Raw genomic sequence first — 14,604 nt, forward strand, 5'->3', positions numbered from 1 at the left:
TGATCTGAAAATACGAAATAACAACAAAAATAGCGTCTCGTGATATTTTGCACGTGTTATAATTATTGCATTAAAGTTAATTCTATTAAAGTTCATGGCTGAGGTGTCCGTACACTGTAGACAGTTACCAGTAGGTGGCAGTAGAGAAAACAATAATATAGTTCTTATCTCATGGTGTCATCCTATTACTTAGACAAAGCAGTAAAAAAAAAGTATATATATATATATATACATACATACAGGTCCTTCTCAAAAAATTAGCATATTGTGCTAAAGTTCATTATTTTCTGTAATGTACTGATAAACATTAGACTTTCATATATTTTAGATTCATTACAACACAACTGAAGTAGTTCAAGCCTTTTATTGTTTTAATATTGATGATTTTGGCATACAGCTCATGAAAACCCAAAATTCCTATCTCAAAAAACTAGCATATTTCATCCGACCAATAAAAGAAAAGTGTTTTTAATACAAAAAAAGTCAACCTTCAAATAATTATGTTCAGTTATGCACTCAATACTTGGTCCTTTTGCAGAAATGACTTTTGCAGAAATGACTGCTTCAATGCGGCGTGGCATGGAGGCAATCAGCCTGTGGCACTGCTGAGGTGTTATGGAGGCCCAGGATGCTTCGATAGCGGCCTTAAGCTCATCCAGAGTGTTGGGTCTTGCGTCTCTCAACTTTCTCTTCACAATATCCCACAGATTCTCTATGGGGTTCAGGTCAGGAGAGTTGGCAGGCCAATTGAGCACAGTAATACCATGGTCAGTAAACCATTTACCAGTGGTTTTGGCACTGTGAGCAGGTGCCAGGTCGTGCTGAAAAATTAAATCTTCATCTCCATAAAGCTTTTCAGCAGATGGAAGCATGAAGTGCTCCAAAATCTCCTGATAGCTAGCTGCATTGACCCTGCCCTTGATAAAACACAGTGGACCAACACCAGCATCACTGACTGTGGGTACTTGACACTGGACTTCAGGCATTTTGGCATTTCCCTCTCCCCAGTCTTCCTCCAGACTCTGGCACCTTGATTTCCGAATGACATGCAAAATTTGCTTTCATCCGAAAAAAGTACTTTGGACCACTGAGCAACAGTCCAGTGCTGCTTCTCTGTTCAAAAGTGGCTTGACCTGGGGAATGCGGCACCTGTAGCCCATTTCCTGCACACGCCTGTACACGGTGGCTCTGGATGTTTCTACTCCAGACTCAGTCCACTGCTTCCGCAGGTCCCCCAAGGTCTGGAATCGGTCCTTCTCCACAATCTTCCTCAGGGTCCGGTCACCTCTTCTCGTTGTGCTGCGTTTTCTGCCACACTTTTTCCTTCCCACAGACTTCCCACTGAGGTGCCTTGATACAGCACTCTGGGAACAGCCTATTCGTTCAGAAATTTCTTTCTGTGTCTTACCCTCTTGCTTGAGGGTGTCAATGATGGCCTTCTGGACAGCAGTCAGGTCGGCAGTCTTACCCATGATTGCGGTTTTGAGTAATGAACCAGGCTGGGAGTTTTTAAAAGCCTCAGGAATCTTTTGCAGGTGTTTAGAGTTAATTAGTTGATTCAGATGATTAGGTTAATAGCTCGTTTAGAGAACCTTTTCATAATATGCTAATTTTTTGAGATAGGAATTTTGGGTTTTCATGAGCTGTATGCCAAAATCATCAATATTAAAACAATAAAAGGCTTGAACTACTTCAGTTGTGTTGTAATGAATCTAAAATATATGAAAGTCTAATGTTTAGCAGTACATTACAAAAAATAATGAACTTTATCACAATATGCTAATTTTTTGAGAAGGACCTGTATATATATATATTACTTAGGCAAAGCGAGTACGTAAACTAGGTGGTCTACACTTTACTATTGAACGTTTTCATAATCTGATAAATGGTGTAGGAACACATGAGGTGTAAACCAGACACAAAAAGAAGCGATTTAACAAAAAAGCCTAGTTTACTTTATAAGTTTGTATTTATATTGCCTTTCACCTTTTCGCTATAATTTCTAAAATATTATTTGTTTAATGTTGTATAAGTAAACAACAACACATTTACATGACATTGTGATCCTTATTTCTAAATATTTCCACACCGCCTTTCAAATCTTGACCTCTCTAATCACTGATATTTTTCAATGACTGGGAAGAAAAATAAGGTATTTAGCACAAGGTTATGTACACAAACGTGCTACGTTTAGTTCCCTCGCCTGAGTAGGCTGATGAAATACACATTATAACAATTATAATAACCTTATAAAGACAGTTGGCAGATGTTTTCAAACATTTTATGTCAAGGATCCGCAAATAGGATGCATGGGTCAGCGTAAGTCATACTGTGAGCCAACACCACTAAATCGTTCAAATTTATTATGAAATTATTGATGATTGTTGTTTCTGTTTATGCTAATGTCGCATTTAAAGCCAACAATCGGACTCTTATGTTAAACGTCGAGACTGGAGCACGTGGGTCCACTGTGTTTACTGCACGTGCTCTGTGTCGTGTGGGCGGTGTCACTGCTGAAGGAGCTGGACTGCTTATGTCACAACTACACAGTTGAAGGATAATCTACCAGGTGTAATAATGCAGGACTACACCAAGGCAGTGAAGGAGTTTGTGGAAGAACACTCTACAGGGGTCACAGCTGTCCTGGTGACGGGTAGGCTAAACTTAAATCATTAGTTTGCAAGTTTAAAGCTGGTTGTGGCTTCCCACGACAACGAAAAATAAATAAACACGTGTCACTTTAAAACTGAATTTACAAGCGTTAAACATGACTTTAATAAAATCTGAATTGCGTTAAGGAACAAAAATGCAATTTATTGTTATAGTGATTTTTTTTCTCTCCGATTAGAAATAGTTTTTGTCAGAACAAACATTTTCCAGTGAACTTGAACGGCTGGTTTTTGCAAGTCATGTAAAATGTTAAAGTGGAAGGTCATGGGACTTCATTCAAATGTGAGAGACGTGGGGACCATGTTTCTAATGATAAATATTGATATGTAACGTTAGGCCTCTTGTGTCCTGGATAACCTTTGCCTATGCTTATCAAAGCATTTTTTTTTATTATTATTATTATTGCTTAAACATATAAAAACACAAATTAACAGTCAGAAAATTCTTAATACAATTTAAAAAAAAGTCCAAATAGCAGCATAACAAAAAAAAAAAATACAGATAAACAAAATAAACTAGCTATGCTTATCAGAGGTACTACTTCAGGAATGTCGAAATCGTCATCTGACTGGTTGAATTAAACCGAATTTCCGGGAGACGCGAGTGTCCTGTTTATTTTCGGTCCGCCGGGACACAAGGATGCCATGGCGCCAAACCCCCTCACAAGAGAAGAAAGCCGTCGTGTTTACAAATGTGACCACGAACGCTTATCAGGGTTAACTAAACGCTGGATTTTCAAAAGTATGTGAAATATGTAATGTTCCCGTCATATAATACACCTGAGAGTTTCACACACCGGGTTGTTATTGTGGCGACATTTCCACGCCCCCCGAAACGTGACGCTGAACGAAACGAACTATGATTGGTTGTTTGACATGTCAGTCAAACGGCCTCATAGGCGGGCTTTGGCCAATGAAAACAGCCCTTCCAGACCTTCAGCCGTCAGTCTGAAGGTCTGGCTACACCAGACTAATATTAATGTATCTCTGAGGAGAACTGATTGTGTTTAGAAAAGTTTAAGTGGTATTTTATTTTTATCCTGCCCCTGAGCAATACAGCTCTGCTTTGTTTACAGCAGTAACCCAGGAAACACTACATAATTTTTACTGTTCATAGAGAGTGAATTTGTGTCTTATTCAGTTTGTCTACTGTTTCATTCATAAATGTTTTATGTAGTATAGTTTCACAAAGTTAAAGTCAGACCATTCTGTTTTTGCTTCAAATTTCGAAATTGTACAGTCTAATTTAGATAGAATTTAGATAAAGCTATCTGCCCTGTCTTCTTGAGTCATCAACCTTGCATGATGCGAGCGCTCAGATTTCGGTGTCCCCCGTCAGGGCTTTGAGGATTTACATTGACTGCATGCGCATCCACGTTTTAATGCTTCTTGTAGCTATGTGGAAAAATATCTGTCTGTCTAAAAGTGTATAATTGGAACACAGTTAATTGATGGAGCTCATAATCTGAATGAAAGGGAGAGAGAGGGAGGTGCAGAGCAGGGGGACAAACAGGATTAAGAAACGCTGCTTAAGAACATTGATTTTGAAACTTGTAAATCAATTACAATCATTAGAAGTCAAAATCATGAATAGATTTTTTTCGTGCACCCCCAGTTTTGACGCCATGGCAACAACTCTTCCTCTTCTCTAAAGCAGCACAACATGGCCTTGCCTCCTTTGTTGCATGTTCCCAGGGGCAGGGTTTATGTAAATTTTTAGGGTTTGTGATGTCACCAACCCGGGAAGTAACTCGCTGTAGTCCCTACGAGCCATAATTGTAGGCATTAAACTGCCATAATTTTAAAAGACAATATCTCCATTTGCATTGAACTTTCAGCTTCGTAACTTTGCAGATATTGTTTATGGACAGACAGCAACATTACACACTAAATAAAGTAAAAAAAAAAGTGAAATCACAATCAACCACACCTTTAAAAGATTAGGTTAGCGGTGATGTAATGATGCTGGAGTAATGTCGCACCTGTACCGGTAGGTGTCGGGCTCTTTGCCCTGCGGAGATGGGCGGCTGGGGGCATCTGCCGCAGCAAAACCCGCTTGGATGGCAAAACTGTTCTGATAACGGGAGCCAACACTGGTATCGGCAAAGAGACAGCAGTGGACATGGCCAAGAGAGGTAAGTTCATTTCAGTGGAGCTCTAAAAATGTTAATTTAAAGTATTGGTTGAAGTAGCTTCATATGAGGAGTATACATACAGTGGGGGAAAAAAAATATTTAATCTCCTGCTGATTTTGTACGTTTGCCTAATGACAAAGAAATGATCAGTCTATTATTTTAATGGTTGGTTTATTTTAACAGTGAGAGACAGAATAACAACAAAAATTAAGACATTTAAAAAATGTTTTAAATTGATTTGCATTTTAATGAGTGAAATAAGCATTTGATCCCCTATCAATCAGCAAGATTTCTAGATTCCCCAGGTGTCTTTTATACAGGTAAGGAGCTGAGATTAGGAGCAGTCTCTTAAAGGAATACACCACTTTTTTTGGAAATAGGCTCATTTTACAACTCCCCAAGAGTTAAACAGTTGAGGTTTGCCGTTTTTGAATCCATTCAGCCGATCTCCGGGTCTGGCGGTAGCACTTTTAGCTTAGCTTAGCATAGATCATTAAATCGGATTAGACCATTAGCATCTCGCTCAAAAATGACTAAAGAGTTTCGATAATTTTCTGTAGTCTTCTGTAGTTACATCGTGCACTAAGACCGACGTAAAATGAAAGTTGCCATGGGTGCAGCAGGCGCAATGATATTACGCAGCGCCTGAAAGTATTCCCCAGCTATATCATAACTAGTTACCTAACTGGGGACTACTTTCAGGCGCTGCTTAATATCATATCAGCCTAGAAAATAGCAACTTTTAATTTTCTAAAGTGGAATTTAGATTCTTCACAAATGTTATTTAAAGTATACTTCAGGTACACTTTAAATATCTTGCATTTAAAGACTGATATTATACAGAGATTATATAATCCACATTAATAGTGGTATTAAACGCATTTTAGGCATAATATTAAGAAATGTGCATTGCGCTATAAATAAATACTGCAAATAAAGTCTAATCAGTCTAATCAAATTTAAATCAGTCTTAAGTGATATGTCAATAAATAAGTTACTGGATTTGAAGTATACTTGGTATGAAATAAATGTTTTTTTAAAATAAATTATAGCATAGGTTTTTTGTTTGTTTGTTTGTTTGTTGTTGTTTTTTTACTAGGGTCGTAGCCAAGTCTATTTTATGATATTAATGTGTCAGCAGGAATGTCCTAGATTATAACAAAAATTATTGGGGGTTAGCCCATATTATTTTCACTCAAAGTATGTGATTAAAAAAAGCAAAACTTCATGTCAACCTTGAAACACAGTCATGAGGGACTAAAGGGATCCACTATGTTTTGTTTTTCGTGACAAGGCAAAAAAACTGTCCTTGATTTAAAGGACAAAGGTTTAAGCAAAACTATTTCAAATCGCTTCACTTTCATAGTTATTTTGTTGTGCAGTCTCTGGAGAGTTACACCACCTATGCATTTCTGATGTTTCTGACTCCACAAAAATAAATGTTATCATTTTCATCATAGTAGTGGTGCATTCAGTGTACTCAAGTACATTTTTGGCCTGAACTGAATATTTAATATATTTTTTTAAAGATCCAGTCACAAAATGAGCATCACATTAATGTCCATAAAAGTTGTGCAAAAGGAAATTCTGTTCTAGACAGGCTGATTATATAATTTATGGAGGCTCTAACTTATTAACTTAATTGATATTTATGCTGATTGATGTTCAGTACCCTCCTTATGCATTGTGTTTTGAAAAGGATGATAAATCCAAAATATAAATAAATAAATGATAAATCTAAAATTGGGGAAGATAAAACTGGTTTAATTATGCAATCCATCTCTTATCACACCACACTAACATGGCCCAGATTTTAATTCTTAGGCTAATGACACACCTTCATGGTTAGACACATCTGTCATCACCAAGAGAGTGCATAAGCATTGTAGCATTGTTATATTTGTTGAAGGATTGGTGGTTGGTTGGTCATAATAGCAACCATTTATAAACCATTGTTCAGGTGCAAGGGTCATCCTGGCTTGCCGAGACATGGGCAGAGCCACCAAAGCAGCAGATGAGGTCAGGAAGAGGAGTGGAAATGGCAATGTGGTTGTGAAGATGCTGGATCTGGCCTCCTTGCAGTCAGTCCGAGCTCTGGCCAAAGATGTACAGCAGACTGAAGAGAGACTGGATATTCTCATTAATAATGCTGGTAAGTAATATCAGCCAGATTGTAATGCATAAACACATGGTTGATATAGTTACAAACCATTTCATTTTTTGGAAACAGTTTTGCTCTGTCAGTGAATTAAACCGGTTTATTTATTTATGTATGTATTCAATTATGTTTAAAATTTTCTATTATATTTTTCTTTGAACAGGGATAATGATGTGCCCACAGTGGAAGACAGAAGATGGCTTTGAGATGCAGTTTGGTGTGAACCATCTGGGTCATTTCCTGCTTACCAACTTACTTCTGGACTTGTTGAAGAAATCAACACCCAGCCGTGTTGTCAATGTTTCCAGCTTGGCCCACGAGAAAGGTGTGGAACCCTATATATCTTTATGTGCTAAACTGAATCACTCATAACAAAACACTTAGTTTTTCATTATTTTGTAGACTCTAATTTATTGCAAGTGGTGTTTGTACTCCTTATCCAGTTCTCTGACAAGAAGCTCTGTCTTGACAAAATGTTAATGTTCTTGTGTTTTAGCATTGTAGGGCATAAACTGAAATGCTGTATACGTAAAAATATAATTCTGATTGAAATGTATTACATGTATCATTTACAATGCAAACATACTTCAAATCTTTATGCAGCACAATCAATATTTGGATTCCTTATAATATTTCAAATTATTTTCTTTTGTACAGGCAAAATTGATTTTGATGATATAAACCTGGAGCAAAACTATGATCCATCAGTAAGTTATCGACAGAGCAAGCTGGCCAATGTTCTGTTTACCCGAGAACTAGCTGTCAGACTGAAAGGTAAACTATAGACCTGAATCAGGTTATAGGCTGTATTGAATTTAACATGGATGAAAATGAGGCTGTAAAAGATTTACAATTTATAATATCCACCTGAATAAAGGTCCTAATCATATAATTTTGACATCACACAACTTACGAAACAGTTTTATACTTTTTTATTTATATATATATATATATATATATATAGAGAGAGAGAGAGAGAGAGAATTTTTTTTTTTCTGAAAGACGTTTCATCAGCTGAACATTTGGCATTCTGTTAAACTACAGTACAATCTACTAAATGCGCTGTACTTCTATCCTTCACAGCCTTGTTTTCATTCCTGCCAATAATTAAATGTGACGCTACCCTGACTAAGGTCTATAATGAAAACTTTCTCACTCTTACAGAATTGAAATATCACAATGTCACATCTACACACACACACACACACACACACACTCAAACACGATGTTTGCAAACTTTCCCTGTCTATCATTCAGGCACAGGAGCGACAACATACGCTCTTCATCCTGGGGTGATCCATACAGAGCTGGGCCGACACTTTTTCCCCTCTCTGCCTTTATGGAAGAGAATTTTGTTCATGCCCCTTTTTTCCTTTTTCAAAACACCTTGGCAGGGTGCGCAGACCACCATCTACTGTGCTGTGGATGAGAGTCTGCAGAATACCAGCGGCCTTTACTACAGGTCAGCTTCTTCTATCATGTGTGTTAAATGCAGTCTAGTAAGATTTTGCTCATCAATGCCTGTTAGAGATGTACACAAAACATCTAAGTTATTATTACAACGGCCAACAAGATTTAACGTGTCACTGCTCCCATGATATTATATACCGGCACAAAATTGTAGCGAGTTGATGACAAACTTGAGACAGAAATCTTTGTTTCACAATGGATGTCATTGTCATTTAATAAGTTCACAATGGAAAACAGCAAAAAAAATTCACCACTTTTTTAAAGCTTTTATTCACACAGTGTTTTCTGACCATTGCTGTTCAATTATGATAATTTCCGGCTGTGGTTAATTTCTCTGTATTGCTGGTTTTACAGTGATTGTGTCCCCAAAGAGGCAGCTCCTCAGGGTCGGGATGATGCTGCTGCCCGCAGACTGTGGGATCTCAGTGCTTCCATGGTGGACCTGGCTTGAGACAATACCTTGCCCAGTGAAAATCACTCTCTTCATTTAAAAAGCAGTTTGTCACATTTTCCTGTGTAGATAGTACATTCCAAATTGCAGACTATTAAATCTGCTTACTTTATATGAAATACAGAGATTCAGTTTGAGTAAGCATGTGGGAAAGTATGCAGGATGAGGCTGGCTCTGTAGTGAGGTGCATATGCAATAAGATGAACTGCAATATTAAGTGTGAATTTAAGCATTAAATAATTCGTGAGTTTTTATATACTGTAATGCTATTAGACAGTGTGTGTAACTAAATTAGACATTTGATTGACCTTATAATAAAATTCAGTGTGTAACATGAATACAAGTTAAAATTTTTACAAAGCCTATTTTTGAATAATGAAATGAAAATTATTTAAGTCATTAAATGAATTGTTACCCTCTGTAAAATGAAAGCCATGCTGAGTTTATGGTAAAGGAAAAGAGCATTTTATAAAAGCTGTAACACAACATGAGCAGTATTTTGGAATATAATTTTTTTACACTAATATTACACTTTTATTTTGTTTTTATTAAGTCATAAGAATAATTGTCATCAAATGATAATCAAGTCTGTATTAAGAAGAGAAACAAACCAATTTGCAAAGTTTCTAAATCTAAAAACTACTTCTAACTTGTAGAGATTAATGTTCTATTTTTGGTAAAGGCAAAACAGATTGAAAGTACAATGTAAAGTTCTACATAAAACCTACATTTTGGATTCAGTATTAATATGGTCAAAATAATAAATACATCATTAAAATGAATTCTCATTGGGATCATAATTTTCATGTACAAAACTCAAAAGCAACTCATAATTGCTGTATGTATAGACATGACATGAAATTATATAGCTTCAGCAGTATCAAAAATTATATCATATATCATTTAGTAAACATTTAAACATAATATTGATTTAAACATATTACTATTACTATATTACTATCAGTTATTAAGCCATTGACATTCACAAATGTGCATTCACCACCCATCAGCAACGCACCCTGACCTGAGTGCCCAGCGGACACAAAGCTGTATGTGTCAGCCACATGCCCTTATCAGTTCTCCGTCCAACAGATTCACCATCTTTAGCTGGGCTGGAAAAGTGATAAGGAGATGTGAGCGACCATTTGAACAAACACTCAACAGTCCTACTGAGAACTCCAACTGCTTCCATACAAAACTCCGGCACAAGTTCCCACCTGCTCTGTCCAGCTTTATTCTTTTATCCAAAGAAACATCAAATGTGTCTTCATGGCATGATAGGTAGCTGCAGCTGAGATTACCAGGTCAGGGAGGACATCTGGGACTTTTCCAGTAGCTTTCGATCAGAGTGAGTCTAAGTCCGTCTTCCACAAACCATAGTTTCGATGAAGCAGGAGGTCTGCGTGGTGGAGCACAGCCTCACAGTCTGTATGTATCCCACTGTGGACACACCCCACAGATGAGTTTTATTTCCTCTCCACCCCACCTATCTGCAAGTCAACCTTGACATGCTATTGGTTCACAATTGGGGATAATAGGTCAAACCCCTTTAGCAGCTAAAAGAGGGGGTTTAATTGTTGTTTGCGCTGTCAGTCATGATCAAATCAGCCAATGAAAAGGGAAAGGCCATGTTTGGTAGGTGTGTTCATCCCAGGTGTGACTAAAATGAACATTCCAGTCTTCACATACCTGTCTGCCCATCTCTTCTTCTGCTTCCCTGACTGCGACACACCCTCTTCAGACAAGAGACAGAACATTTCCTGCTGTAGTTTCTGTGGGCTTTCACCTGTCAAAATCACTCAGCCTCACTTGCCACTTAATACTCAGAGATAGGAAATATGTATAATGACAGATTTTGTTTAAAAAACCAAGAAGATGACCATTTTAAAAGAGTAAAGCTTTTACTCTGTTTTACTGTACAGAATCTCGCATGCAAACTCTCTTCCTCCATGCAGTTCTTTTATGTATCGGTCCTTAAAGGGATAGTTCACCCAAAAATGTAAATTCTCTCATTTTTACTCACTTTCATGTCATTCCAAGCCTACATGACTGTCTTTCTTCTGCTGAGCAAAAAATCAACTATTTTGAATAATATTTTTGAACTGTTTTTGTCCACATTATTTAAGTCACTGGAATCTAAGCAATATCAGACCCCAATGACTCTCATTGTATGGGGGGAAAAAACACTGAAACATTTTCCAAAATATGAAATGATGACAAAAATGTAATTTCACTTCAACAGGTGCAAGCAGTAACATGCACTGTTGGCTCTGAGCAATCAACATCACATTTAATTTCCCCATGCACAGACACACAACATGATGCATTAGGGTGTGTGTGTGTGTGTTTGTTTGTCATTTTACACATGTGCCCTAAGGTGGTGTGAGAATGCAGGTTTGTAGCATTCAAGGTAATACAAACTCAATGTACAGCCTTTACCTAAGACGAGTTAAAACAAGTAAAAAGCTTAATCATCCCTCAGTGTGACTAAGAACTTATCACTTGCAATCATGTCTAATGGATGTCAAAGGCATAAGAAATATATAACGCTTATATCTGGTTCAAAACATAGACACGCCAAGATGCACGCACACACACAGATTTTAACGCACACCAGGGAGGTGGCCAGACAGCTGTCCAAAAAATGAAATCACACTCATCTTTCAATGACTCGACAAATGCTTCGCATACAGGACATGGTACACTAGTTTATTGTAACTCTAAAATGAACTTAATCTTAAAAGTTCATAAATGTCTATTAAAGTCAAAATTGTTTCTGAAATTTGCAGAAATCCAGTTTAAATTGCACCTTTTTGGATATTTAAAGATATAAATGGGCCTATAACAGGTGTATGTGCAGTTATAGGAATTCTTGGAGATCTATAATGAATATATTAATTTTAAACATTATAATAAATCAAATAGAAATACTTTGATTTTATTGGCAAATTTAAGTAGTACATGGAAAAAGGGCACATGGACTCAATGAGTGGCGAGAGATGAGCAGTCGTTCTGCCTGACTGGTTGTTTTGTGAGTGATAGTTAGTGATGTCTTAGCATGCCTGTGTCAGGGAAAGGGAGCCAGTTACTCTGTGGGCTTTGTGGCCAATTATCTAGTTGAGTTCCTCTGGATGGTGTGAAAGTTGCATGCAAAGCAAACAAGCTTCAGTTGTCCTTTATCTGATCCTGGAGTTCCGTCCAAATCAGACACCAGGATCACTCATGTGGACAATAGGATATATGCTAAAACATCTTCTGCGGAGCAGGATTACAGAACACATTCCCAGCATTGCTATAGTCATCTCCTGTTCATCACTTTATTAAAAAAAAATTTAAAGTTTAGTTCTCAATTTTTGTTTTTACTTTATATTTGATTTTTGTGAATAGATATATATTTAGGGCATTAAAGTAAGGGAAATTTTGCCATTATCTATTAATAAAAATTATTACCCTGCCATCTAAATTCTGTTTTACTCTTAAGGACAAAATAATTATGGATTTCAGTACCATTTAAGAAGCATTTTTAAATAAATCTAATTAATTTATTATTATTTTTATTTTTTTTATATCTACCTTTGTCTTATTCATAAAATGTTTGAGATTTTACTGACTGTTGTATTTATTATTTATATTATAAAATGTTGTGCAATGTACATATTTATGCATTACTGCAATAAGTTAAAATAAATGAGTAAATCAAATGAAATAAATGTAATTTTCTTCACAAAATAAACCTCCACCTTTTCATTTTTATCACACCACCTACACAAAACTTAATGAGTAGGAGGACAGTGTTTAAAATACTAAACCAACCAGTTGATATAGATTACAAAACTTTAAATCCATAAATTGATCTTAACATCAGCTATAGCATATATTTCCATCATCACAGTCACAAATATTAAAGTGTACAGAGTAAAATATTCCTTTATTTTCAAGCAGTTATATTCTGCCTTATACAGGAGTTTGTTTTATACTGGGATGGTAGGCATGGCTGGAGCCAGGCTTAGAATATTTGTGAGGTCCGGGGGGGTATGTTAAAAAACAATATCCAGTTCCCGACGTCCTTTCAGAACTGCATATCTGCGCTTTATTTAAGCACCGGTACAGCCTGCACTCGACTGTTAGTGCTCAGTTTTATTTGCGAGGTCTGTGCTCAGAGCAGGCTGTATATACGGCCCGCAGACAGAACAGGCTATCGATGAGTGACAGAGCAGAATAAAGATGGAGCAAAGTGTGGATGCGCTTTCCTTGAAGAAAGTTCAACTCGGTTTTGTTTATATTTTTCTTAGCCTATCATTTTAAATGACAGGTGTCGAATTTATTTATTTAGCCTATTTATTTTTCTTCTGCGACACTTTTCCTAGGCTACTGTGTCTACAGCAATGTGTTAAACGAATTTAGTATTTTGACAAGACGAATAAAATTATAGGCCATTTTTGTACAACCTACATTTTTCCCCCTCTGCGACATTTGTTCCTATTGTGTTGTAAAAGTTAAACGAATTGTATCCTGACAAGACGAATAAAAATAAGGAATACAATTTTTATACATATTTATTTTCTCTGTGAGACTTTTTGTCCCTACTGTGTTGGCAGCAAAAAAAAAAAAAAAACTCTTTTGACTCTTAACAAGACGAATAACAAATACATAAATGCTGTGCAGCCTACACTTTTATTTGTCAGCCAATCTCTCTTTCTTTAAATGTGTGATTCTGGAAACGAGATGTAAATTTAGCGGGGACTGTCGGGTCGGGAAGAAAATTATTCAAAGCTGACAGCGAGTGAAGAAAGATGTTTGACCAACTGACCTTGTGAACATTTTGTTCTTTGGAATGAAACATAAATAAATAAATAATAACCCTAAGCTACAAATTCTTGATTTGCAAAGAGCAAATTATTTATTTCAAGCTGAATGTATTACTTTTTTTCTGGATCTTAATTCAAGTTTTAATAGTATTTACATTTATTTTTAGTTTATTTCTGAGAAATATGATTATGAACTTGACATTTTCAGGCAAAGATAAGCTACAGTAAAAGCAACACATTACTTCTGCTGTTGACAGATAAACGTTTTGCCATCAATGTTGACTAATATCAAAATAGTCACAGTTTAAAACAGTTAAGCTACATTGAAGCTACTCATATGATTGTAAGCTGTTCACTAATTAGAACACAAACATGGAAAATAAAAGCCACACAGATTACATTTTTGAGGTTAACACAAAATTAGGTTTTTGCGATATATGATTACTTTCTGTCTTATATATCCCTTTAAATGCAATTATGATACACAGGGAAGATCTTATCCAGTTGGTCTAATACGGTTAAATGCGTGTTAATACTCTTGCACTTCTCAGGCACTAGAGGGAGACACTTCCCTGGTGGTTCATCCTGACCGAAGCAGTGTGATAAAATGCTGTTTCTGATTCTGAGTGCAACAGGAAAGCTTTTGGGTTTGGTGAGAAGTTGACTTTTAGGACCACTATAGTTACCTGCATGTGTATGTATGAATGTATTTACAATTTATAAAATGACCATTGATTAAATTATTAATTTATAGCATTGTAGTATTTATGAGTCATTTATCATTCAAATGTTCAGTGTGTGAGTTGGCTTATTTGCAGGACCCGTTTTTCTCAGAAATTAAGCCATTTTACAATCTTCTTAAATGTCTATCGCCGTGATACAGAAGGCATTTAAAACGTTAGAAGTGATCTAT

At 36.4% G+C, this 14,604-nt stretch overlaps 1 protein-coding gene across 1 annotated transcript; it reads left to right on the plus strand.

Annotated features, from left to right (window-relative positions):
* Positions 1-2,495: 2,495 nt before the first annotated feature.
* LOC306882896 (retinol dehydrogenase 11-like) lies at positions 2,496-9,386 on the plus strand. The gene is made up of 7 exons (XM_079437891.1): positions 2,496-2,653; positions 4,664-4,804; positions 6,765-6,956; positions 7,126-7,287; positions 7,620-7,736; positions 8,220-8,424; positions 8,787-9,386. The coding sequence occupies exons 1-7, from the start codon at positions 2,578-2,580 to the stop codon at positions 8,881-8,883; spliced, it is 990 nt and encodes a 329-aa protein (XP_079294017.1). The 5' UTR covers positions 2,496-2,577; the 3' UTR covers positions 8,884-9,386.
* The last annotated feature ends 5,218 nt before the right edge of the window (positions 9,387-14,604 follow it).

This window comes from Barbus barbus, assembly GCF_936440315.1.
Source record: "Barbus barbus genome assembly, chromosome: 2".
Taxonomy (NCBI): Eukaryota; Metazoa; Chordata; class Actinopteri; order Cypriniformes; family Cyprinidae; genus Barbus; species Barbus barbus.